Raw genomic sequence first — 24,293 nt, 5'->3', positions numbered from 1 at the left:
CGGGAGGAGGCCCCGGGGCAGACCCAGGACACGCTGGAGAGATTATATCTCTCGGCTGGCCTGGGAACGCCTTGGTGTTCCCCCGGATGAGCTGGAGGAGGTGGCTGGGGAGAGGGAGGTCTGGGCCTCTTTGCTTAGGCTGCTGCCCCCGCGACCCGGCCCCGGATAAAGCGGATGAAGATGGATGGATGGATGGACAAATATTCAATATTGATATTTAATGCTCGTTAATACAAATATTTAATCAGAGCATTATGGTAGCAGCTCACTGCAGTTACACATTTAGTCATGGTCAAAAGGAACTGGTGAAAGTGAAAATCAGAAAGAAAGGAAACAACAAAAAGTCTGAGTCATATGTAAATTGCCTATAAATGTGGCCTTTCAGGCATTGGCTATGGTGGACAACTAATCCTCTTCTACACCTGTATGACCTACATCATTATTCTGTCCTGGGCTTTGCTCTACCTCGTGTTCTCCTTCAGCTCTCAGCTCCCCTGGGCCTCTTGCAACAACTACTGGAACACAGGTAAAATGCAAAGATTGTATAGCATGCTAATATTTCTTTGGTTTATGGTACTTATATAGGTTTTCCATCTTTGTCTCAGAGTCATAACTTTTGGGTAGTTTAAACTATTGTCTGGCCATTTTTCCCACCATCCTTTCAGATGACTGTGTAGACTTTTCAACAAAAAATGAAACTCCTCACTGGACCAACCAGACTAACTGGACTTCAGCAGCCACTGAATTTTGGGAGTATGTCTATGTAGATTAACTGAACATACCAAGTTTTACATATATATATATATATATATATATATATACACACACACACACAGAGATAGATAGATAGATATACACACATATATATACATATATATTATATATACATACATATTAGGGGTGCAACGATACTCGTATCAATATTGAACCGTTCGATACAGTGCTTTCGGTTCGGTATATGTATATGGCATATGTATCGAACAATACAAAATTTTTAATTTATTTTATCAACTTTCCTTCTGACGATGCTGTCTGTGTTGAGCGTTCAGTGGATCTGCGCTCGACAGTGCAGCCTAGGCGGAGTAGTCGAACGCAGATTCACTGAGTGCAGGGCAAGCTAGTGAGACAGAAGTTAAGCTCTCCTTGCAACATGGCAAATTGAACCTCCCCTACTCTCATTCAGATCTGGCGTTTGGAACTATTTTGGTTTTCATGTGACGTATGACCCTGAAGGTAAGCGCGTCATGGACAAAAGTAAAACAGTATGTTGGATGTGCCAGCAATGCTCAATTACATGGGTGGGAACTAGTGTGTTAGCGCAGTTAGCTCGTTAACGTGTTGGCCGTCCAGCCCCACGCACGGGGCGATCCGCGGTAGCTCGTTAACGGAGATTTGCCGTGTTGTGGCGTTAACGTCATTTCAACGAGATTAACGCTGACAGCACTAGTGGGAACACAACGAATATGACTGCACATTTACTCTGACATCATCCTAGTGCAAAGACAAGTGGAAGCAGACAAAAACAACAAGCACGCATGCTACAAACTTTACCCGAGTCATTTAGACAGCCGTTAGCACATGATTCTCCTTATGGGGACCTGATATGTTTAATATGCTGCTGAGAATATAGCCCAGAAGAAGCGTATAGTATAGCTTTTATTTTGGAAAGAGCCATTTCTCTGTAATAAACTCTCTTTTCCAAAGATGAGTGATTCCTCAATCAGATACAGGGCTCGCAAAATCGCTAGCCCGACGTCCCGACTGCAAAAATCGGGGATAGCGATTTTTGCAGTCGGGCTACCAAAATCTATCTCTGCCCTGCCCGTCGGCCTATCGTAGGAAGGAAAAATATATGTCAATGCTTTTGCATTCTTTCGGAAATGTAGCTGGGTAATTATGTCATTGGCATCGGTGAGCCACTGTCAATATGTGACATATTGAAATCGCTTTTGAATTTGCACTTGTTTTTTGCTTTCACTTTGCAATCGCGCGAACTGTGTATAGAGTAGTGATGGGTAGTTCGCAAACAAAATGGCTCTTAGAGCCGACTCTTTGACGTGAACGACGCGAGCCGGCTCCTTATCGCGAGCCGTCACGTGTTTTTTTTTTTCCTTTCTCTCAGCCTCTCTCTCGCGTACGGAGCCCCGCAGGGGACATGGGAGAAAAAAAAATTAAGATGGACTTTTGCGAGATCTCGCAAAACTAACTCGTGATCTCGCAAAACTTTTGCCAGGGACAACAACGTCACATTAGAAAGGTATAGTAATCATCCACAACTATTTTCAGTTGCAGATGTTAAAGGATTCAGAAAGTTTATTCATGCGGGCCCATATGACAGAGAATATGCATGTTATTTTTGTTTTCATATTTTAATTTATATTTAATTGTGTTGTGGTTTGCAGTGTTTTGTGTCGTTTCACTTTAAATTTGTAAAAGGAAAAAGCTGAAAATTTAAATAGTTAAAAGTTGAAATGTGAATAGTTGATTTTTGTATTATATGATTTATTTATTACATTTTATGTGGCGTGAATAAATAAAAGTATATTTACGGTGGCCCCTACAGACAAAGCACATACAAACTTCAAATCACGTACGAACTCTGAAGCACGTACAAACTCCAAAACACGTAAAAACACATACAAACTCCGAAGCACGTAAAAACTCCAAAACATGTAAAAACACGTACAAACTCCGAAGCACGTAAAAACTCAGAAGCACATAAAAACTCAAAACACGTACAAAAGTCAACAGAAGTGCTTCAGGATGGTAGGCGCAGTGTTGAGCTTTTGTTACCTAGTGGCTACACAAGCCAGCAAGTACCAACGACCGGATTTGGTGTGTGGTAGTAACAGGTAAATGAACATTGTTTTTAAATTATTTGAATATATATGAGTGCCTGTGTATAAATACACAAACATGCTTTCAATTGTGTAATTTCAGTGATCTAGTAGCTCTGCTTTGGAAGTTCAGTTCATGCTAGAAATGTGTTTTGGAGTTTGTACGTGTTTTGTCTCTAGGGGCCACCGCATATATTTATATATAAACATATATAAATAAAACCACTTTTTTAACGTTAGTAATTCCTTTTGTGCATAATTTAATATTATTGTTAATAATAAATTAATTAAAGCAACAAAACAACCTGAAGAGCCGGTTCGGAGCCGAAAGAGCCGGCTCTTTTTAGTGAGCCGAACCGAAAGAGCCGGATCTCTAAAAAGAGCCGGAAATCCCATCACTAGTATAGAGAGCGACAGTACTGATTGGTGAGTGATGATAATTTGCGCACCAATTCCTCTGACATAGTCTTATCAATCGTTAGCTTACTATGCAAACATGACAAGTGAAATCTCCCGCAGCAAGCTTAAACATGTGAGAGGTTGATCGCGCAGAGAATCGCTGAGCGTTATGTGAGTGCGTGTGTAAAAGCAGCAGGATATATATTTTAGTTCTGCTGAGCCAAATAAGACAGGTCAGGGTGAAGAAGTGACAGCCAAAGAAAAGCTTACCACAAAACGGAAAGGTTATGACAAATCAGACTATAAGGCAAAAAGAAAGTGCAGCTTTATGGTTTCATGGACAAAAGAATTTCTGTGGCTGCAATATGACGAGCTAAATATCCAAGGCTGCACATAAGTGGTCCGCAGGTGCGCATTCGCTGTCAAAATAAAAAATGCGCACAAGATAAGAAGTTGCAACGCGTGTTTGCGTACATAAGATTTTCTGGAGGAGGACAGACATTTGTTTAGAACTCTTAAAGATGTCGAAGAAGCTCCTTTAAGCAATTACTGTGATGTTCCTCCACCTCCAAAGAAATGTCAGAAGGAGTCCGAACCACAAAAGAAGCGCGTATTCTCGGAAAAGTGGTTGCAGGAGGTGAGCTGGCTTCAAACAAATGATGAACGCACAGAGATGTGGTGCAGAATGTCCCGTGAAAATTTAATAAATGACAAATTAAAAAGGCATGAACATTTTTTTGTATCGAAAAAATATCGAACCGTGACACCAAAGTATCGAACCGAACCGAACCATGAATTTTGTGTATCGTTGCACCCCTAATACATACACAGTGCTGGGGAGTAACGGAAGACATGTACCGGTGTTACATGTTTAAAATACTAAATATGAGTAACTGTATTTCGTTACAGTTACTATTTAAAAAGGTGGTATTCAGGATACAGTTACTTTGTTGAAATAAAGGGATTACATGGTGGTCTTTTCGGGCAGGCATAGCCCTAAAGAATGTATTTGTAAAAAGCTTGTTAATATATTAAGTAATCCAAAGTATTCAGAATACGTTACTCTCATTGAGTAACATAACGGAATACGTTACAAAATACATTTTGGGGCATGTATTCTGTAATCTGTAGTGGAATACATTTTAAAAGTAACTTTCCCAACACTGTATACACACACACACACACACACACAAAATTTAACTTCTGCATTTAATTGACTTCTAGACGACGAGTGCTGGCGATCTCAGGGGGCATTGAGCTAATAGGTAGCATCCGATGGGAGTTGCTGTTTTGCCTCATCGCTATGTGGATCATCTGCTACTTTTGTATCTGGAAAGGAGTCAGGTCTACAGGAAAGGTGTTTGTATAGCTGCAGAATTGTGGTCAATAACAATATTCAGGAGATTTATATGGTACATATTAAGTAAACATTTTAATGCCCTCAAATTTTGCTTTTTCCCACAGGTGGTATATGTCACAGCTACCTTCCCCTATGTAATGTTGTTAATTCTTTTGATTCGTGGCCTCTCTCTTCCTGGAGCATTAGAAGGAGTGATGTTTTATCTTCTGCCTGAACCCTCACGACTAATAGACCCTCAGGTACGAGCTCCAATCTCTAATGGTGTCTAATGCAGGTGGACAAGTGTAATACTGTTGCTTTGTTGGAACAGGTGTGGATGGATGCTGCGAGTCAGATCTTCTTCTCCTACAGTATCGGACTGGGTACCCTAGCTGTGCTGGGAAGCTACAACAACTACAACAACAACTGCTATAAGTATGCTGATCATTAATGCGGATAGTTTCAGTATTAAAATCCCCATATTACTAAATGCCGTGACTTCACATTGCACTTTGTTTTTGTGATTTCCAGAGACTCTTTGATGCTGTGTTTGCTGAACAGTGGTACCAGTGTTGTAGCTGGTTTTGCTGTGTTCTCAGTGCTGGGATTCATGGCTCATAAGCAAGGTGTTCCTATTGCAGAAGTGGCCGAGTCAGGTATATATCACAAACATGCAATCACATCCTTCTGGAAACATTTTTACATAACTTCAACACTTTATTTGAAGTTTTACACTTCATCTTGAAGAATAATAATAAACTATATTGAATGATTTTTTTGCTTATTAGCATTTCATGTAATCCGATTACTTTTTTCAAGTATCGAGTAAAGTAAGGGATTACTATTGCAAAAAAGGTAATTAGATTACTGTTACTTTCCCGTAAGCACGCTGCGTTACTGCATTACTAAAACCGTGGGGTTTTTTTTGTGAGTGTCTCATGACAATGACGTGAGCGAGTGCGACATTTGTGGCAACAGCTGTGTGCAGATCAACAATGGATAATATATCGAGTGCGGGAGAGAGTATAACCATGCAGCATTTAAAGCGTGGAAGTACTGACCTTACTTTGAGTTTGATTCCGTAAAAAGTGACAAAAACATTAGCGTCCGCTGTTCACTGCGTGGGAAGAAAACTTCTTTCTACAGCGAAAAAACCCCTAAACCTCCGAGCAAGCACCGAGTACACTGCCACGGAATGGGAAGTTCACAGAGAAACTTGTGGATTCTTCCACTGTCCGCTGCGGCACACCTACACCAGGGCAAACCTTAAATTTTTGCTTGATGCATAAAGTTAAAAGATTAAAACAATAATTAATTGTTTAAATATATAATAACACAAATTATAAAAGGAGACTTTTTCCATTTGATTACATTTTATATGATGGATTAGCCAGAAAGTAGAATTGGGCTGAAAGATCTATTGCTTTATCACCTATTCAGATTGTAAATTATGTTTTTAAAAAGTAACTAAGTAACTAACTAGAAAATAAGTAATCAGTAAAGTAACGGGATTACTTTTCGGGGGAAGTAATCAGTAATTAGTTACTGATTACTTTTTTCAAGTAACTTGACCAACACTGTCTATTATTAGGCTTATACCTAATCCAGGGGTCAGCAACCTTTAAGACCCAAAGAGCCATTTGGACCCGGTTTCCACACAAAAGAAAACACTGGGAGCCGCAAATACTTTTTGACATCTAAAATGAAGATAACACTGTATATATTGCTTTTTACCTTTATGCTTTGTGTAAACAACTGAGGTGTGTTGCTTAAATCCATGAAGTGCTACAGAGAAAATTACATTTTATTTATGTAATTAACACATTTTGAACTCTTAAAGAAATATAATAAAAGGAAAGACACCCTGCGGAACTAAAATGATCCATGTAGCAAACAAAAACTGTTATATCGCCTTTGGGCTTTTGGAGCCTTGACCTGACTTTTAAAAAATAATTGGAAAAAAAGCACTATTCTACGGTGGCCCTGAGAGGGCAAACGGACTGCAATTTCAGAAAACACTTGCAAAAAGAAAAATGCTGCAAAAAGAAAAACGCTGCAAAAAGAAAAACGCTGCAAAAGCACACAAAGCACAACGGAAATAGGAAAAAAGACAACGGAAATATTTCTGGGGAGACAATAACCGGACAGACCAGTTGCACGAACCAAAACATGTATGTATGGCTGTATCCCAATTCAGGGACTGTTTCCCAATTCAGGGTCTGCAGCCTTAAAGTACGCCTTAACGGTCCTCAAGGGCCGCCTACTCAAAGACCGCTGAGGCCGGAAGTGCGAGGCTTGTAGGCTTGTGAAATGGGGAGGTCTAGCCTCTGTTGCGCTGCCCAGGTTGCCTAGCAACCATGATACTAACAGCTGGAAACGTTTCATACAGCTTTGTTTGACAGAAATGAAGGAGAACATATTTTGTACATTTGTTTCTACATGAGCTTTGTGTGATTTGATAAGTATCTGAGGCTGAGACCACAGGACTGTAAAACATGATTGTTGGGCTTCATTTTTGTACTGAACAGTCATTTAAGATTAGCTAGTAAATAACAATTAGCTAATGTTGTTCATGAGACTAAAGTCATCTCACTTTGGTAATGTAAATATAATATGGCCAATATTATATTAATCATTATTAGTTATTACAGCAGTGAACATGAACTCTGCCAAACACTGAGCTTCAGTAAAGATTCAAGTTGCATTTATTTATATTTCCTATCACCTTAAATCTTCACTTAAAGACAAGTATCTGTGACAGTGTATATATAGATGTATTATATATAAGAGACAAATATTGTTCTTTTAATATGTTGGCATTACTAAATTTGGCTCAATGCTTATATATGTGTGGAAGAAGCAAATGTACGAGCTGTGATAACTGTTTCTGATAGAATGAAGAGTAGACTGATATATTAAATATTCCTTTATTGGGTGAGAAAATCAGACCATGTCATAACTGCTTTAAGTCATAACAGAATAGATATCAGAGCCTTAAACAGGCTGACTTCTGTTAAATGGGTCAAACTGGGCAGAAAGTATCCAAACACATAACATCATTATAGAATATGATTTAACACTATAGATCAACTTACCTCAGAATATATAAAGCATATAAACAATTACAGCAATATGATGCAACAAACACAGCAGTGCTACTAATCCAAAATACTCAAAGCTTCATAGAACTGAAACAAACATTTATTTTTAGCTCCATTCTGCTGCTGATACATACTTTAGGTTTTTGAATATTAAACTTGTTGCTGCCTTTCATAGTGTGTAACTTGAAGGCCCTGAGTACTTTCTCCCACACTGCAAACACTGGAATGATAAAATTATTTGAACATTACCTAATAAGACTGATTCAGGACAGACAATTAGTTATGTTAAACTTTCCTAGTAGTCCTTCACAAACAGGGAACAGTCTGTCTATTCTCTCCATCTGTCAGCTGCTGCTGGCTCTTCCTCCTCCTCTTCCTCACACACTGCTGAGTTTGTCCTGGTGGATCATCAGGGGTGCAAAGCCTCACAGGTGATGTGCAGCAGTGGGTCCCTCTGTTTGTCCTCACTCTGGACACTTGCAGTTGTGACACATGGAAGTCAAATGTGTGATAAGCTGCAGGATTCAAACACAAGTGTAACTTATAAATAAATGTTCATACTTTTATTCCACAATCAGAGAGAAAGAAACAGAGAGAGAGTGCAGGTTCAGACAGGTGACAGGTGTATACACAGGTGTATACACTGCTACAAAACAGCACCAGAGAAGGAGGATTTAGTGTTTGTGTTATTACGAGTGCTAAACAAGAAGAGTTCCCAGATGGTACAGTGGACACATGTGTGACTCCTGTGATTAAAACATCTTTCTTTCAGCTTAACAAGTGAACCGTCAGCTCGTTCAAACACACGTTAAAGTCCGTTTGGCTCGACACCACTGAACAGAGGCAGCAATATAACATAGCTAACATTAACAGTGCAGTGAATCCTGCTTGTGCCGTGATATTCAGGACTGAAACCCGAGCCGATACTAGATTGATACTAGATTTTCATTTTCAAAATTGAAAAAAACAGGATATAAACAGATTGGTTGTAGATATTTAGTAAAGGTGATCACAAGGGAATTCAAGCAAGTAAAAAGCTATCAGTGCTTGATGTTCATACCTGTGGGTGCAGCAGCAGGAGCTCAGGGACCAGGGACTGGGGAGCCAGGAGAAGAGACAGGGGAGGACTCTGCTGCATGATTACTTGACTCTATCAAGACAATATTAAATGTTAACAGGTTGAAGACAATAGTCATAGAGAATATTATATTATTATATACTTATATATACTTATATACTTATTATTATACACAGTGGTCTCTCATTTATTGCAGCACATGAACAGTAGTCACAGTTCTCACAAGTTGATTCTCAAAGTGCAAACCTTTGTCGATTTTAAAACGTAAAAGTATTAAGCCGCGCTTTTTCTCCGTCTGCGGCGCCACTTTTGTGCGCCTTTTTTGCTCCCGGTGCAGGTGTCTATTTCCGAATGAGGGTCATAGTTATGAGTGTTTTTGTGCTGTTTTTTTCTATTGGACGTGATGGTTATCAAAACCAAACATGATAAGTTTGGCAAGCGCAGGAGACACGACACGGAGGAGATTTGTCATTTGGGCTGCAGAATGCAATGCGCATCGTTGAAAGCTGTACGGTGCAATAAAAAAAAAAATCAGCGAAAAGCCGAGGCAGTGACGGATGAACAGCGGGACTACCGTATACCGTATATTTATTAATAAACAAAATATATTCCTGTATGACAACACGCATAAATTAACTGCCTACATTAATTCATTGCAAACATACCTTCTGACTGACACTCCCCTGCTGCCTCTTTGGGCTGTCCCTGGTCCTCGGGGGAGAAGTTCTCCACGGTCCGCACCATATTACCACTTGTCTCCCGCGGGGTGAGGAAGGGGTCCAGAAACCCCATGACCGCAAAGAACTTCCATCTTCTCCCCGATCCTGCTGCAGACCCACTCCTCTTCTCCTTCTCTGTCTTCTTCTCCTTATTATAAGTGTCCCTGAGGCTCTTCCACTTTCTCCTGCAGATGTCCTCTGAATAAACGCATTATCTTGTTAGCGGAAAGGTATTTGTACATCAGTGGGAAAATAGCTGGACAGTAGGCGGGCTTGCTAGCTTTTGCGCGGCTTCATCGGGTCAGTCTGAAAATTAAAAAGAAGGAATGAACTTACCAGGTTGCCCGATCTCCTCACTTATGCGTCTCCAAGCTAGGTCCTTTTTATTCCTGTCTCAATAGAAGTAGTAGCTAGCATCATATAGCTCTGGGCCACGGCACTGACGAGCTTTTCCTCCATACTGAATGAAGTATGAAGGGCTTTGGCTGGATCTGCCCCTTTGACCTAGGTCAGAGCCACGTCACCAGGCTCCTGATTGGTTGTCGTGGCGCGATTTGACGCTGGAGTTCAGATTTTTCCAACTCGAGCGGTAGACGCGAAATGCGCGTATGCACAAAATGCAACACAAAAACTCACGTGCGTGGTTTTATTTGCGAGTCAAACGTGCCAGACGCGCTACACTGACACGTGTTTCACGCGTTTTGGCATTTTCGCGACGCAAATCTGCTTCCGAATTTTCGCAGGACCCGCAATCGCGTGTCATCGCGCTTTTCCATTGACTTTACATGTAAACCTGACGCTCTATTCGCGTCCATCGCGTTCGGTGTGAACACACCGTTAGTAGTGCTTTCTCAGTGAAATGCAATTTACGGAACCCAGATTGAAAACGGTCAAAGATGTTGTGTTTCTCCAAGTATGCTGTAAAGTGGACAGCAACTGCCTTCTCAAAGAGTTTTGGCATAAATGGGAGTTTGGGAGTTTCTAAAATGTCGAAGTAGTGTTGGATCCAGATTGGGTTTTTTGAGCCTTGGTTCCAGAATGGCCTGTTTAAAAAAGCTGGGGAACACCCCAGTCTGAAGAGAAACATTAAAAAGGTTCACAACCCAAGGACTCAAGGACCTCTCAGCAGTAGTCTCAGTTGTTATGTGTCTATGAGTTTTTAACTTCACAGGGGTTTGTTTAGAGCTAAAATTGAGTTTAAAAAATACACAGTTGTGATCACTCAAATGTAGATCCTCAACAAACACATTGCCAATGTTGAGGTCCAAGGAAAAGACAAGGTCCAAGGCATGGCCTTTTAAATGGGTTGGACCAGAGACGTATTGGACAAAGTTAAAAGAATCAGATATAGATAAAGGTCCTAGAGTAGGTGCTCACTCAACCTACTCTAGGATAGATTAATTTCTGATGTCTCGCTCTCTGATGAGTCAAACTATTGGGTCCTCCATTGGTAATATTGCTGTAACGGATCATGCTCCCATTGACCTTGTTCTTTCTGGTAATGATAATATTAAACCGTCACCTAGGTGTCGTCTGAATAACTCATTATTGAAGAATGAGGGTCATTGGGAATGTATAAGGGAAATGATGAAGGAGTTTTGGGTGTGCAATGTGGGCTCTGTTGACGATGTTGGATGCTTTAAAGGCCTACCTGAGGGGGCGCCTTATCCAGTATAGCTCCTTGATTAAAAAAGCTGAGAGGGACAAGCTGATGGAGCTGGAACAGGATATCAAGGAGCTCGAAAAACAGCACATGCTGCACCCAGAGAGGGAATTATGGAACAAATTAATTAAATTTAAATTTGAGATGAACAGCATACTGCAGAAAAAAGCTGAATATGCAATGTTTTGCCTAAATCAAAAGTATTTTGAACAAGGGGAGAGAACAGGTAAAATGTTGGCACACAGGGTTAAGCAGATAAAATCTAGCAACCTTATACCATCTATTTTTGATAGTAGTAATAATAATAAGTTGACCACCAGTAAAAAAGAAATTAATGATGCTTTTACTAAATTCTATCAGGAGCTTTACACTTCCAATGGAGGAACAGATGTTGTCAGATTTCTTTTCTTCTATTAAAATTCCCAGCGTGTCCAAAGACCAAAGAACTGTATTAGAAGGTAAGATCACACTAGCTGAAGTTAAGCAGGCAATTTGGTAGCCTTAGATTGGGTAAATCTCCAGGCAATGATGGATTTCCATCAGAGTTTTATAAGGTGTTTGTGAGTAAATTAGCTCCAAGACTACTGTCTGTGTATCAAGACGCGTTTCAAAGGGGGAGATTACCACTTAGTATACAATCGGCAGTGTTCACGTTATTAGACAAAAAAGGGAAAGACCCACAGCATTGTGGGAATTCCCATCCAATTTCATTAATCAACGTGGACGAAAAGACCAAGATACTAGCTTTGAGGCTTGAGAAGGTTCTTCCTTGCTTGGTGCATAGGGATCAGGTCGGTTTTGTGAAAAACAGAAGTTCTGCAGATAACTTACATAGGATATTGCATATATTCTGGAAGAGCAGGAATAATTTAGATCCCGTCGTCGCCTTCTCCTTAGATGCAGAGAAGGCCTTTGATAAAGTTGAGTATCCCTTTCTGTTTTATACGTTGAAGAGATTCGGTTTTGGTCCTTTTTTCAGGCAGTGGATTCAGGTGGTATACACAGATCCAATGGCTACAGTTACTACCAATGGGATAATGTCACCCTCCTTTTCATTAAGTCGGGGCACTAGACAAGGTTCAGCCTTACCACCTCTCATTTTCGCCCTGTTTTTGGAGCCTCTGGCTATTGCACTACGTGAATGTAAGCAGATCAGAGGGGTGGATATGGGTCAAGAAGAACATAAAACTTTTTTGTATGCAGATGAAATTTTATTGATATCAAGTTACCCAGAATAGGCGGTTCCTGCAATCTCCTCAATTATTGATTCTTTCTCTGCAATTTCTGGCTACACCATAAATTGGTCTAAGTCCGAAGCTATGCCCATTTCTAAACTGTGTCCTCCAGCCATTAGGAGCTCATGGCAGTTCAAGTGGATGCCCGAGGGTTTGACCTACTTGGGGATTAAATTGACCCCTGGTTTAGATAACATAATGCAAGTAAATATCTCCCCAGTGATTCAAAACATTCGTCCGCTTTTGCAGAATTGGGTCAAAATAAATCTGTCCCTTCTGGGCTGAATTAACCTGGTGAAGATGATTATTACTCCTAAATTCCAGTACTTTCTCCATATGTTACCTATAGCAGTCCCACATAACTTGCTAAAGCTTTATAATACATGTGTGGAGGGTTTTGTGTGGGCAGGCAAAAAGTCATCTTTTAATCGGTCCAAATAATATGCTGCTAAGGACAGTGGCGGGTTGGCATTGTCCAAGATGGTCTGGTATCATTATGCTTTCTCTCTCTCTCAGTTAGTTAAGATAAATAACTCCCCTACGGAGAAGCCGTGGGTTGCGATTGAGGGAAGTCTTGTGGCTCCCTCGTCTTTAGACGCCTTCCTCACTCAGAGGGGAAGACCAGTACCGTCTAAAGATCCAGTATTGGGTTTCATACAAGAGACCTGGTTTAGAGGTCACCAATTTATCAACACTAGCCCCTATCTTACCTCTAGAGCCTCTATCTGGTATAATAAGAAAATATTTTTTTTTCATTAATTTCATTTTATTTGTTCATTTCAGGCACAACAAAAATACATATATTAAATATAAAGTGCACAAAACAAAAAACAAAAATTACCTGAAAAGGAGTAGGACGAAGAAAACTTATTAAATCCCACCCCTATACTCACTCATCAACAAAAAACAATAAGCTTCCCACAGCTACGCCCATCGTTGCAACCAAACAAACCGTCAACAACCCCGGGCACATGCAAGCATCTCAATGGCAGCTCACAACAACAAATAGAACCTTCATAACAGAATACAGAATATATATTAATTATAAATTGCGTTACCACAGGTAACAGGCAATAATAATTACATAGTGACAAACACACATACATATATATTAATTGGTAAGAAACCGGTCAGGTGGGAGGGCTGGGCTAGGGCAGGTATGAATCAGGTGGGGGATTTATTTGGGCAGACTGGCATGAAATCATTTGCGGAAATCAGACAAGAATTTAATCTGGATGCAAGGGAAATTTGGAGGTTTTTTCAAGTTAGACACTGTATTAAAGCCATTTTGAATAATAACCCAGACCCTCCATCTAGTATTCAGGAGGTGTTTGCAGCTCTGGGTATCAGTAGAATCAGGGCATCCAAATTCTACAGGATCTACAGAGAGGCACACTCTCCCAATTTGGAGGGGCTTAGGCAGTGCTGGGCGAAGGATCTGGGAATTCAGATTTCAGAGGATAGTTGGAAGAAGCTGGTTTCATCATGGTATGTTTGCTCACCTGAAGCACAGTCTCAGCTTATCCAATACAAGTTGCTTCACAGAAATTACTGGACTTCCAGTAAATTAGTCAGGTTGAAGCTTGCTGACAGTGACACCTGCTGGAAATGTCAGGAGGAAGCTGGGACCCTAGTTCATATGTTGTATGCATGCCGGAAAAATGATTATTTGTGGGACGGGATCATTAACTTGGTGAAAGATATTTTTAATCTTCTTAATTGTTCTAAGTCTCCAGATTTGTGTGTCCTGGGTCTGTTACCTGACAACAGTATCCTCTCTAGAAGACAGGGACTATGGATGCGTCTGGCTTTCATAACAGGATGCAGGATAATACTTAGGCGCTGGAAGTCATCTAGCCCCTATTGTTTCAGGGAATGGTCTGAACAAATGTCCAAGATGGCATTATATGAACAGGTTACGTATAGAATTAAAGGGAGAGAAGATATTTTTGAGCAGGTCTGGGGTCCCTTTTCGTTGTACATAGGCCCGGATGGCTTGGGGATAGAAGCTCCTCTTGAGTCTCTCTGTCCTTGACTGAATGATGCGGAACCATCTACCGGATTGCAGAAGTTGGAACAGTTTGTTGCCGGGATGGGACGGGTCCTTCAGTATCTGTGCTGATACTGAAGGACATTTTCATGTCCTTCCCTTCCCTTTCATGTCCTTCCCTTTTCATGCCGCGCCCCCCAAATGGCACGGCATGAAAAGGGAAAAAACAAAACAACGCTTGGACACTGCTAGCACAGGGCGCCCACACAAATGCAAAGCAGGAGATGAAGCATAGCTGAATATGTTTCCAAACCAATTTCATTCTAAGCCAAAGACTAGAAAATATGGTGAAGCATATCTTCCCTTTGGTTTCACCTGCACAAGTGCCAAGGTAGGTCTCCCTGCATAATTGGTTTCCCCTGCGTCGAGAGGGCTGGGTTCTTCAAATCACGGACAAACAGTATCCCACAGTTGTTCATGTGTTTAAACCCATTTTGCACAGAGAGGCATTTTTTGAAAAATGTATTGATAGAAATGTTGAATATTATTACACAGGAAAAAAATAACAACTACATGTAAAATAATTACACCGTGACGCCTCTGCCTTTCTAAATAAAGGTACAGTAACTGCATGTGTATGTAAGCATGTAAATTCATCTCATGTAAACAATAACGTGGCGCACAGCGTGACGTGGAAAAAGGCACATACCTTTAACGTTGCGTGACAAACTCTGTATTCCTTGTCCACATGTAAACCCAAAAAAGGAGTTTTAAAAAATCTCCGTTTTCGGTGATTCCAAACGCCGTTTACGTGTAGACGAAACGGCTGCATTTTCAAAATCACCCGTGTACGTGTGGACGCAGCATAAAAGAGTTAGTCGTTTATTCTTACTACCTGCAGATTACTTGTATTTGCTTAATTGTTTACTAAATGTTTGAGGTGTGAAATAATAATGGAGCAAAATATGGGTGTGTGTGGTTGGAGAATGTGCTTGTGAGGGGGGGGCGAATATTTACAAAAAGGGGGGCCCAGCAAAAAAAGTTTGGGAACCACTGCCCTAAGTCAACATGAGCACACACAGGTAAATGTTTAATTTTGTGCCTTCCCGCTGTCATATTACATGGTACAACCTGTACAAACTAAAACACAAACATTAGACTCTGGCTTGCATGTTTTGTCTAGAAGGAGCTTAGTGTTCAGTCATGTTGTGTTTCAGGTCCAGGCCTGGCGTTCATTGCATACCCTCAGGCTGTAGCCATGATGCCCCTACCTCAACTGTGGTCCATCTGTTTCTTTGTTATGCTCATTCTCTTGGGTCTGGATACACAAGTAAGACACACACAGCTTTGGAACATTGCATTTATGCTTTGAAATTTACTCAGTGTGTTTTGTCCATTCTGCACAGTTTGTTACCATGGAGGCGGTGATGACGTCCTTCACTGATATGTTTCCCAAAGTGTTGCGCAGGACCGGCCGAAGGGAGATTTTTCTCCTTCTCTTCTGCCTGATATGTTTCTTCTCTCAGGTTGTCATGGTTTCTGAGGTTTGTATGTAATGTATCACTGCCAAAAAATGTTTTGGAAATGTATGTGTGGGTCTGAAAGAAAATATTAAATATTACATATCCTAATTTTCAGATTTTAGTAACAAAACTAAATGCATACAAAATAAATATCTGTGACATTGTCTCTAGGGAGGGGTGTTTGTGTTCCAGTTGTTTGACTACTATGCTTGTAATGGAGCCTGCATCCTCTTTCTATGTGTGTTTGAAACTCTGGCACTGGGTTGGATATTTGGTAGGTGTGCTCTTCTTTTTATATCTCACACTAATGATGTCGTAATGATGACATGATCAGGGAAATGTTCTCATATATAGAAGCAAATCTTGCAGACACTTGTGAGGACATTATAATGGAGTCTTTACATGACTAATTATGACTCTTTTGGCTGTCATTTAACCTTTATGTAAAAAAAATACATCCACAGCGTTCCTATGGGCTCAAAATGTGTCATAAATATTTTGTACTTGTAAATCAGTTTTGTATGTGTAAAAAGAATTTGTGTGTGCGTAAAAAAGATTTGTATGTGTAAAAAAGATTTGTGTGTGCGTAAAAAAGATTTGTATGTGTAAAAAAGATTTGTGTGTGTGTAAAAAAGATTTGTGTGTGCGTAAAAGAGATTTGTGTGTGCGTAAAAGAGATTTGTGTGTGCGTAAAAAAGATTTGTGTGTGCGTAAAAGAGATTTGTGTGTGCGTAAAAAAGATTTGTGTGTGCGTAAAAGAGATTTGTGTGTGCGTGAAAGAGATTTGTGTATGCGTGAAAGAGATTTGTGTATGTGTAAAAGAGATTTGTGTGTGGACTTAGCCAAAAAAAGGTCTACGTGTTTAATATAGGGACTTCCACAGCCTTTTCAACAGTGCTGCGGACCGCGGGGTGGGGGCGGGCAGTGTTTTGGAAATGACAGTCTTCATTACAAAGCTTTCTTCGTTATGAATTAGCATAGATGTTTTTATTGAACATTTGAAGAACTAGCAAAAAAACAGAAACTCTTGTAGAGGACATAAAGTCAGAGATAGAAAAGACAAGGAGCAGGTGCATCTAGTACAAGTAGAGCTGCTGCAAAAACCCACAGAGCCCAGCAGCCAGCGCAACAAATTCTGGATCCTTTGCTTTTAGTTAGCAGTTAGCATTAGCAGCACATCCTGCGTCCGATGTGAAAGGACCTTTATGCTGCGCACTGTGACTCACAGCAATGGTCCCGGGTCAGCCCTGACTTTGTGTTAAACTAATCCTAAAGTAATAATGGTATTTCTAACCACTGATATACCACAACTTTATCCTTTCAACAGCTGCTGAAAGTTAGGGGACCTAGCTGCTATCGGATATTTATATAGAGATCCTCCAGCTTCAAACTGTATTACCCTTCAAGGACCTGCAGTTCAAAAAGGCGCCCCTCAGACAGCCAAACCCATCTGTTCTCTGATTGGATTGTTACATTTGTGATTGACATGACATTGACCAATCAGATGAAAGGAAGAAAAGTAGGGTCAAAATTCGTACTTGTAACTTGCAGGGTTTTTTTTGGCTAAGTCCACACACAAATCTTTTTTACACATACAAATCTTTTTTATGCACACACAAATTCTTATTACACATACAAATCTTTTTTACACATATGAAACTGATTTACAAGTACAAAATATTTATGACCACATTTTGAGTTCCATTGACACCAAGTGTGATCTTTATACGTTGTTTATTTTGTTTCTTCTCCTATTAAGGGGTAGATAAGTTATATGACATAATAAAGGACATGACAGGAACACGAGCCAACTACTTCTTTAAACTCTGCTGGCTCTACCTCACACCACTGGTCTCACTGGTGAGTTGGGATTTAAATGCTAAGATGTTAACACAAAATTCTACAACAACTAAACCATCTCCTTTTGATTTCTCAGGGCTCTTTTATATGTTCTTTAATCGAGTACCAGCCTCTGACCTTTAATCGGTGGTACATCTACCCATCCTGGGCATATGTGCTGGGGTGGATACTGGCCCTCTCCTCCATCCTGCTTGTTCCAGGATGGGCCCTGTATAGGTTGGGCACTGGGACTGGGACCCTAAGTCAGGTGGGATGATTGTGGTATAAGATTAAATACAGTGTGGGAAATAATTATTTTACCCATTTCTGAATTTGAAAGCTTGTTCACTTAGAAAGAAATGAATAGGCTTTATTTGTGTTTTAACATTAAATATATAGTTAAATAAAAATGTATGGTTTTCATGTTTACTGGGTAATTTTTAACACAATAGAAATTATTATAATGATAATAGCTTTTTAGAATTGTTATAAAAGTTTTAAATAATGACCAAATATTTCTCCATTTTGTAGCGTTTCCAGCATCTGTGCCAGCCTAATCTCGAAAATTTAGAGACCCAAGAGAGGGAAACTGAGTTATAGATCATCAGAGAACAGTAGCAGTAGTACACACACAACTGATACAAAATGTAATCTGATCCCAAAAACACCTACAAGTTGGAGCTGAAAATAATGTCACTTTCTCTGTTTTCCTTTACATTCTTTCTCCTTTTTCCACTTTTGTACACATTTTAGTTGTTGTTTTTAGACAGAGGAGCTCAAAGTGGAGAGTGGAGAATTCAGAGAAAAACAAACAATGTAGCAGCACACACACCTCATACCAACTGTCAAGTGGTGGAGAGATGATGATTCCTCTTCCTGGCACATGCTGATTCATGCAAAAGGAGAGTGATCTCAAGCACACCAGGAAATCTCCAGCTGAAAGCTGAAAAATAAAAGAATCAAAGTGTTACAATGGCCTGGACAAAGTCCTGATATCAACCCAACTGAATTAATGTAGCAAAAATATAAGACAGCTGCCCATAAACAGATGTCTGCAAATGTCAATGAACTGAGGCAATGTTGTAAAGAAAAGTGGACCAAAATTCCTCCACAATAATGTGATCTGCCTTTGCAACTGATGCCACAACTGCTGTTGAGCCAGTGGAGAAGAACACTTATGTTTGTGTTACAGATCTGAGTCATTAAAAATGAAAATGCTATTGCATTTTGATATCATATTAAACATCGCACTAAGTGGACAGAGAATTATTTCTGATATGTTTGTATTGTTAATTTTTACTTTGAGTGTCTGTAGAGAAAAGCGCAAACCTGGGAATATTCCACAAGTTAATTTAACCTTAACATCAACACAATTGATAATTGTATTTTGACAGACATGTCATGTAATGGCACCTATCAAGAGAAATACATGCAATAAACATGAATGCTCTGTGTGCACACTGCTGAGAAAACATGGGGAGAGAAGGGGTGCTCCATATCAATAACCCCCCCCCCCCCCCAAATAATCCTAGAATAAGAATATTAGTCAAAAGACCAAGTTTTGGCACTGCACCCACAACTTTAAGCCATCCAGTTACACCAGTCTTCTAATAATATCTCTCATTTCATTCCGACCTGTGCAATGGCCTTGCAATGATGTACAAGTGTTTTTAACCCTGCCCAGTATGTGTACTCCGAGGTGTTTATAGTTCTCCACAATGTTCACATCAACCCCCTGGATTGAAACAGGGGTCAAGGGTTTCCTGGTCCTCCTGAAGTCCACAATCAATTCTTTGGTCTTTGTCATGTTGAGCTACAGATGATTCTGCTCACACAACATGACAAAGGAGTCAACCACAGCCCGGTACTCTGTCTCATCACCCTCACTGATGCATCCAACCACAGCAGTATCATCAGAAAACCTCTGAAGATGGCAGGTCTCTGTGCAGTGGCTAAAGTCTGTGGTGTAGAGGGTGAAGATAAAGGGGAGAGGACGGTCCCTTGTGGTGTCCGTGTTGCTGATCTTCTTGTCAGACACACAATGTTAAAAATTCACATATTGTGGTCTTCCTGGACTTCCAATAATGAACTAATCAACGCCACGTTGATAATCAGCTGTCTATAATTGGTTCCGCACCTCAAAAACATTCAGTAAAGTCACTCTGCAGCCATCAGTTTTTCATGGCCACAAGAAGGTGCTGGTGACTAAGGCCTAAGATTACCAGCAAGGACACAGACCATTCCAACAGGGATCGTTTGTCAGATTTTCTGTCTTTATACCAGTATCCTTTTTTAAAATATTTAATCATTTTATCTCCCCATTTATACGGAACAAAAAGCCCAGTGCACAAAGAGAATTTCTAGAAAGACCAAAAAAGTTTGGTGGACTGTCTCTGTTGAACCTCCACTCATACTACCAGGCTGCCAACTTAAATGCCACTTCTCTGTGGTTAAAAAACTGAAATGGCTCACCCCAACGTGTCTCCCGATTTAATTTAATACAAGTAGGCCACATTCTCTCCCTGCCTTACTATGTGCATCCTGACTATAGTTAACAATGTGAAGAGGAATATAATCATCAGTCAATCTCTGCACATTAAATGCTTGGGCATTCAAAATATTTTTGCCTATTCTCCAATAAGTAATAACCACATTTTTATACCATCTTTGTTGGATACTAAATTTGAGGCCTGACAAATCAGAGGTATAGGTAGCATAAGGGAACTATACATTGAGAACACCTTTGCCATCTTTGAGCAATTATCTATAACGTATAGCCTATCAAGTACATATTTTCTACGTACATTGACCAGCGTACACTATATTACTTTTTGTGCCAGGGGATCCTTGGGGTGGACCAATTTTTGGAACAGCGTGTTTTGGGGTTTGAAAGTCACAGAGATGCAGTGTTTAGAGAAAATGTGTCTGACCGGTTCCAATACTCCTGACACACAAGGGATCACTGAGAGTTTTTACTTAAGCAGCAGTGGTCCTTCTTGTCTTCTGGATCGCCTGGAGCTTTCTTTAGGTGACTTCTCAGCTTTGACAAATGTCCAGCTGAGATAACGAGATTTACTCAGGCCCTTCTTGATATGATGTACAGTGGCTTGCAAAAGTATTCGGCCCCCTTGAACTTTCCCACATTTTGTCACATTACAGCCACAAACATGAATCAATTTTATTGGAATTCCACGTGAAAGACCAATACAAAGTGGTGTACATGTGACAAGTGGAATGAAAATGAATGTGCTTCCATGGCTGTGGTATTTGCGGGGATGGTGTTCACTGTTATGGCTACATATGACCAGTGTTGGGAAGGTTACTTTTAAAATGTATTCCATTACAGAATACAGAATACATGTCCCAAAATATATTCTGTAACGTATTCCGTTCCGTTACTCAATGAGAGTAACGTATTCTGAATACTTTGGATTACTTAATATATTATCATGCTGTTTACAACTACGTGAATGTACTATTGCTGTGATTTATTACTGTTACTGAAGGCCCGCGGCTCCGACCGTAGTAAAGGGACCTCTGGCTAATACGGTGGGTTCTGTGTCGGGCTCGTAGCCGAAAAATAGCTTTACCTTGTTGTCTGGGTCAACTTTGCTTGCGAGAGACAAAGAGAGGCGTTGAAAGGCTGCTCCAACGGAACTTATTGTTTTTGGAGGAAAACACGAACACGGTGTACAGCCGAGTCTTAATAGCTTACTTACAACTGGGCTCGTCAGGCACTCTTCTTGGCTGCAGTGGTTATTATTATATTTACATGCTTCCAGCTCCCGTTTTTGCTCGATGACAGCTCGTACTTTTCCTTTTTCTCCCTCCCTCGCTCACAGACACATAACGTGTATGGCAGTCTATTCTCCCTGCAGCACGGACTACACTGCCTATGATGCTACATTCTTTAGAGCTATACCTGTAGCATTCTGCCTATTAGCTTAGCACAACAACAACAAAAAGGCGCTCTCTCACCCAGGAAACACGCAGAGAGAGAGCGTCACCCTGTAACCATGGTAACCGCAACGCTGCCGCCTGGAACAACAGAACGTAGCTGTCAAACAAAACCCAAACAGTCCTGACCCGCCACAATATGAAACAGGAAAGTACCACCGTGTAATCCATTTATTTCAACAAAGTAACTGTATTCTAAATACCACCTTTTTAAACGGTAACTGTAACAGAATACAGTTACTCATATTTTGTATTTGAAATACGTAACGGCGGTACATGTATTCCGTTACTCCCCAACACTGCATATGACGGACCTACAAACTTACCCAAACTTTCCTCTATTAAAGTGAATTGTTAAATGTTGTCATTTTTATGCTTACCATCTCTACATTGTTTCAAACTGTGTGATCAAAGACATTCCTTTGTCCCCCTCCCCAGCCTGTCGAGGTTGTGGGGGAGGCTCTAGTGTTTTATCACAGACACATCCCATGTGAAGGTTCTGTTTGTTGTTTGGTAAACTTCCTGCCCTTTTATGGCTTCACCTGTTTTGTGCATGGTGAACCAATAGAGAAATTGAGCCATATATTGGGTGTAGGAGAGATTACCCTCTTTTGACCAAGGATGTTGTTAAAACAGTTGTGATCAGGAAGTCACGCACACAGAGACACACACACAGTGCCTTGTCTTTTGTAACTATAGGGGGGTTTTACGAGGGGAGGTGCTTGTGTTGTGTAAACTGTAACTGTTATGAGAATAAAAGGCTACGAGGAGGGCTGCTCTTTGAAGGAGTTGGTCGGAGACAGGTGAGGAGCGTTAAGCTCCAAGAGCCTGGTTCCAACCAGCCTTCCCTCGCTAGCAAGTAAAAGACCGGTTGAAGATGTTCTGTCTTGCTTTCTTCATGAGGAATACATTTCTAAACTAGCGGGGCCTGTGGAAGCACAAACCCAGCAGCCTCAAGGTGCTTTATATTGTAAGGTATACCCTACAATAATACGAACAGAGAAAAAAGCCAACAACCCCCCTATGAGCAAGCACTTTGGCGACACTAGGAAGACAGTGGGAGATTAATAACAAGTATGATTCAATGCAGAGAAGTCTATTAACACATAGTGAGTGAGAAAGGTGACTGAAGAAGAAATATTCAGTGCATCATGGGAATCCTCCAACAGCCTATGCTTATTGCAGCATAACTAAGGGAGGATTCAGGGTCACCTGGTCCAACCCTAACTATATGCTTTAGCAAAAAGGAAAGTTTTAAGCCTAATCTTAAAAGTAGAGATAATGTCTGTCTCCCGAATCCAAACTGGAAGCTGGTACCACAGAAGAGGGGCCTGAAAACTGAAGGCTGCCTTCCCATTCTACTTTTAAATACTCTAGGAACAACAAGTGAGCCTGCAGTGCGAGAGCGAAGTGCTCTAATAGGGTGATATGGTACTATAAGGTCATTAAGATAAGATGGGGCCTGATTATTTACGACCTTGTATGTTAGGAGCAGGATTTTGAATTCAATTCTGGATTTAACAGGAAGCCAATGAAAGGAAGCCAATATAGGATAAATATGCTCTCTCTTTCTAGTCCCTGTCAGTACTCTTGCTGCAGCATTTTGGATTAACTGAAGGCTTTTCAGGGAGTTTTTAGGACATACTGATAATAATGAATTTGTCACGGTTCTGGATCAGTTTGACCCAGCTCTTTCTGTTTCTTAGGTTTTGATGTTTTTTTCTGAATTATGATTTATGTTCTGATTATTTAGTGATACTGTTTTGATTATTGATATTATTGCAGATTTAGTTTAGTGTTAAGTCTGCGTCTTTGTGATCTGTTTTATGTTTCCTGTTTTATTTTGATAGTCCCAGTCTGTTGTCAGTGTGTTCAGTTTTACTGCTCCCCTGTCTCGTTAGTATAATTTCTCCCTCCTGTTTTCCATTCCCTGATTACGTCTCTGTGTATATTAGCCCTGTGTTTGCCCTTGCTCATTGTCGCGTTGTACCCTCAGATTCTGATTTTGTATTAGTTCTTAGGCTTTGATTCTGGAGTTTAGTGTTTTATTGTTCCTACCTGTGTTCCCCCTTGCTCCGTTTGTGTCCCTGAGTTTGTGTTTGTAAAACAGTTTGAGTTTCCTGTTTTACTTTGTACAGTGCTCTAGAGCGCGACCAATTTGGTCGCAAATGCGACCAAAGTTTTCAGTGGTGCAACTAAAAAAAAATATTCTGTTCGGGTAACAAAAAAAAAAAAATCTCTGCAACTCTCCGTGTGGTCAACAACAGACACACATTATGCCCCTATCGTGGACTAAACCAATCAGAGATAGTCAGGGGCGGGACCTCTCTGATCGGCCGTGGTCCAGTTGAAAGTGCAGTTGTAAGAGGGAGGTGAGTAGCTTGAATAAAGCGATATTGATTAATTAAATCCTGAATTGACTTTTAACCCTCGTGCTCCCCGTCGGGGCAGCTCCGAACCCCAGGGTCCCAGAGTACCCCTGGGTAGTATTTCACAGGCCGCGCATCAGGGTTGGCTCCCGCGCCCCATACACCCACGTTTCCCTCCCTGAATGCCACTCCCGTTTCAATTTTTCTCCTAGTTTCAGGCAGGCTCTATCACGTTTGTCCATGG

The 24,293-nt window shown here is 40.6% G+C and overlaps 1 protein-coding gene across 1 annotated transcript; it reads left to right on the top strand.

Moving 5' to 3' along the window:
- Positions 1–426: 426 nt before the first annotated feature.
- LOC102781980 (sodium- and chloride-dependent GABA transporter 2-like) lies at positions 427–18,396 on the top strand. The gene is made up of 12 exons (XM_087835604.1): positions 427–526; positions 666–753; positions 4,461–4,593; positions 4,701–4,835; positions 4,907–5,010; positions 5,107–5,231; positions 15,579–15,691; positions 15,768–15,905; positions 16,056–16,158; positions 17,644–17,744; positions 17,821–17,991; positions 18,255–18,396. Exons 1-12 carry the CDS (start codon positions 427–429, stop codon positions 18,321–18,323), a joined length of 1,380 nt encoding a protein of 459 aa, XP_087691730.1. The 3' UTR covers positions 18,324–18,396.
- Positions 18,397–24,293: the final 5,897 nt, after the last annotated feature.

This window comes from Neolamprologus brichardi, chromosome 23 (genome assembly GCF_056152115.1).
Source record: "Neolamprologus brichardi isolate AB-2024 chromosome 23, ASM5615211v1, whole genome shotgun sequence".
Lineage (NCBI taxonomy): Eukaryota > Metazoa > Chordata > Actinopteri > Cichliformes > Cichlidae > Neolamprologus > Neolamprologus brichardi.
Note: the sequence above shows the minus strand (reverse complement) of the source record. Positions and strands in the feature narration are given on the sequence as shown.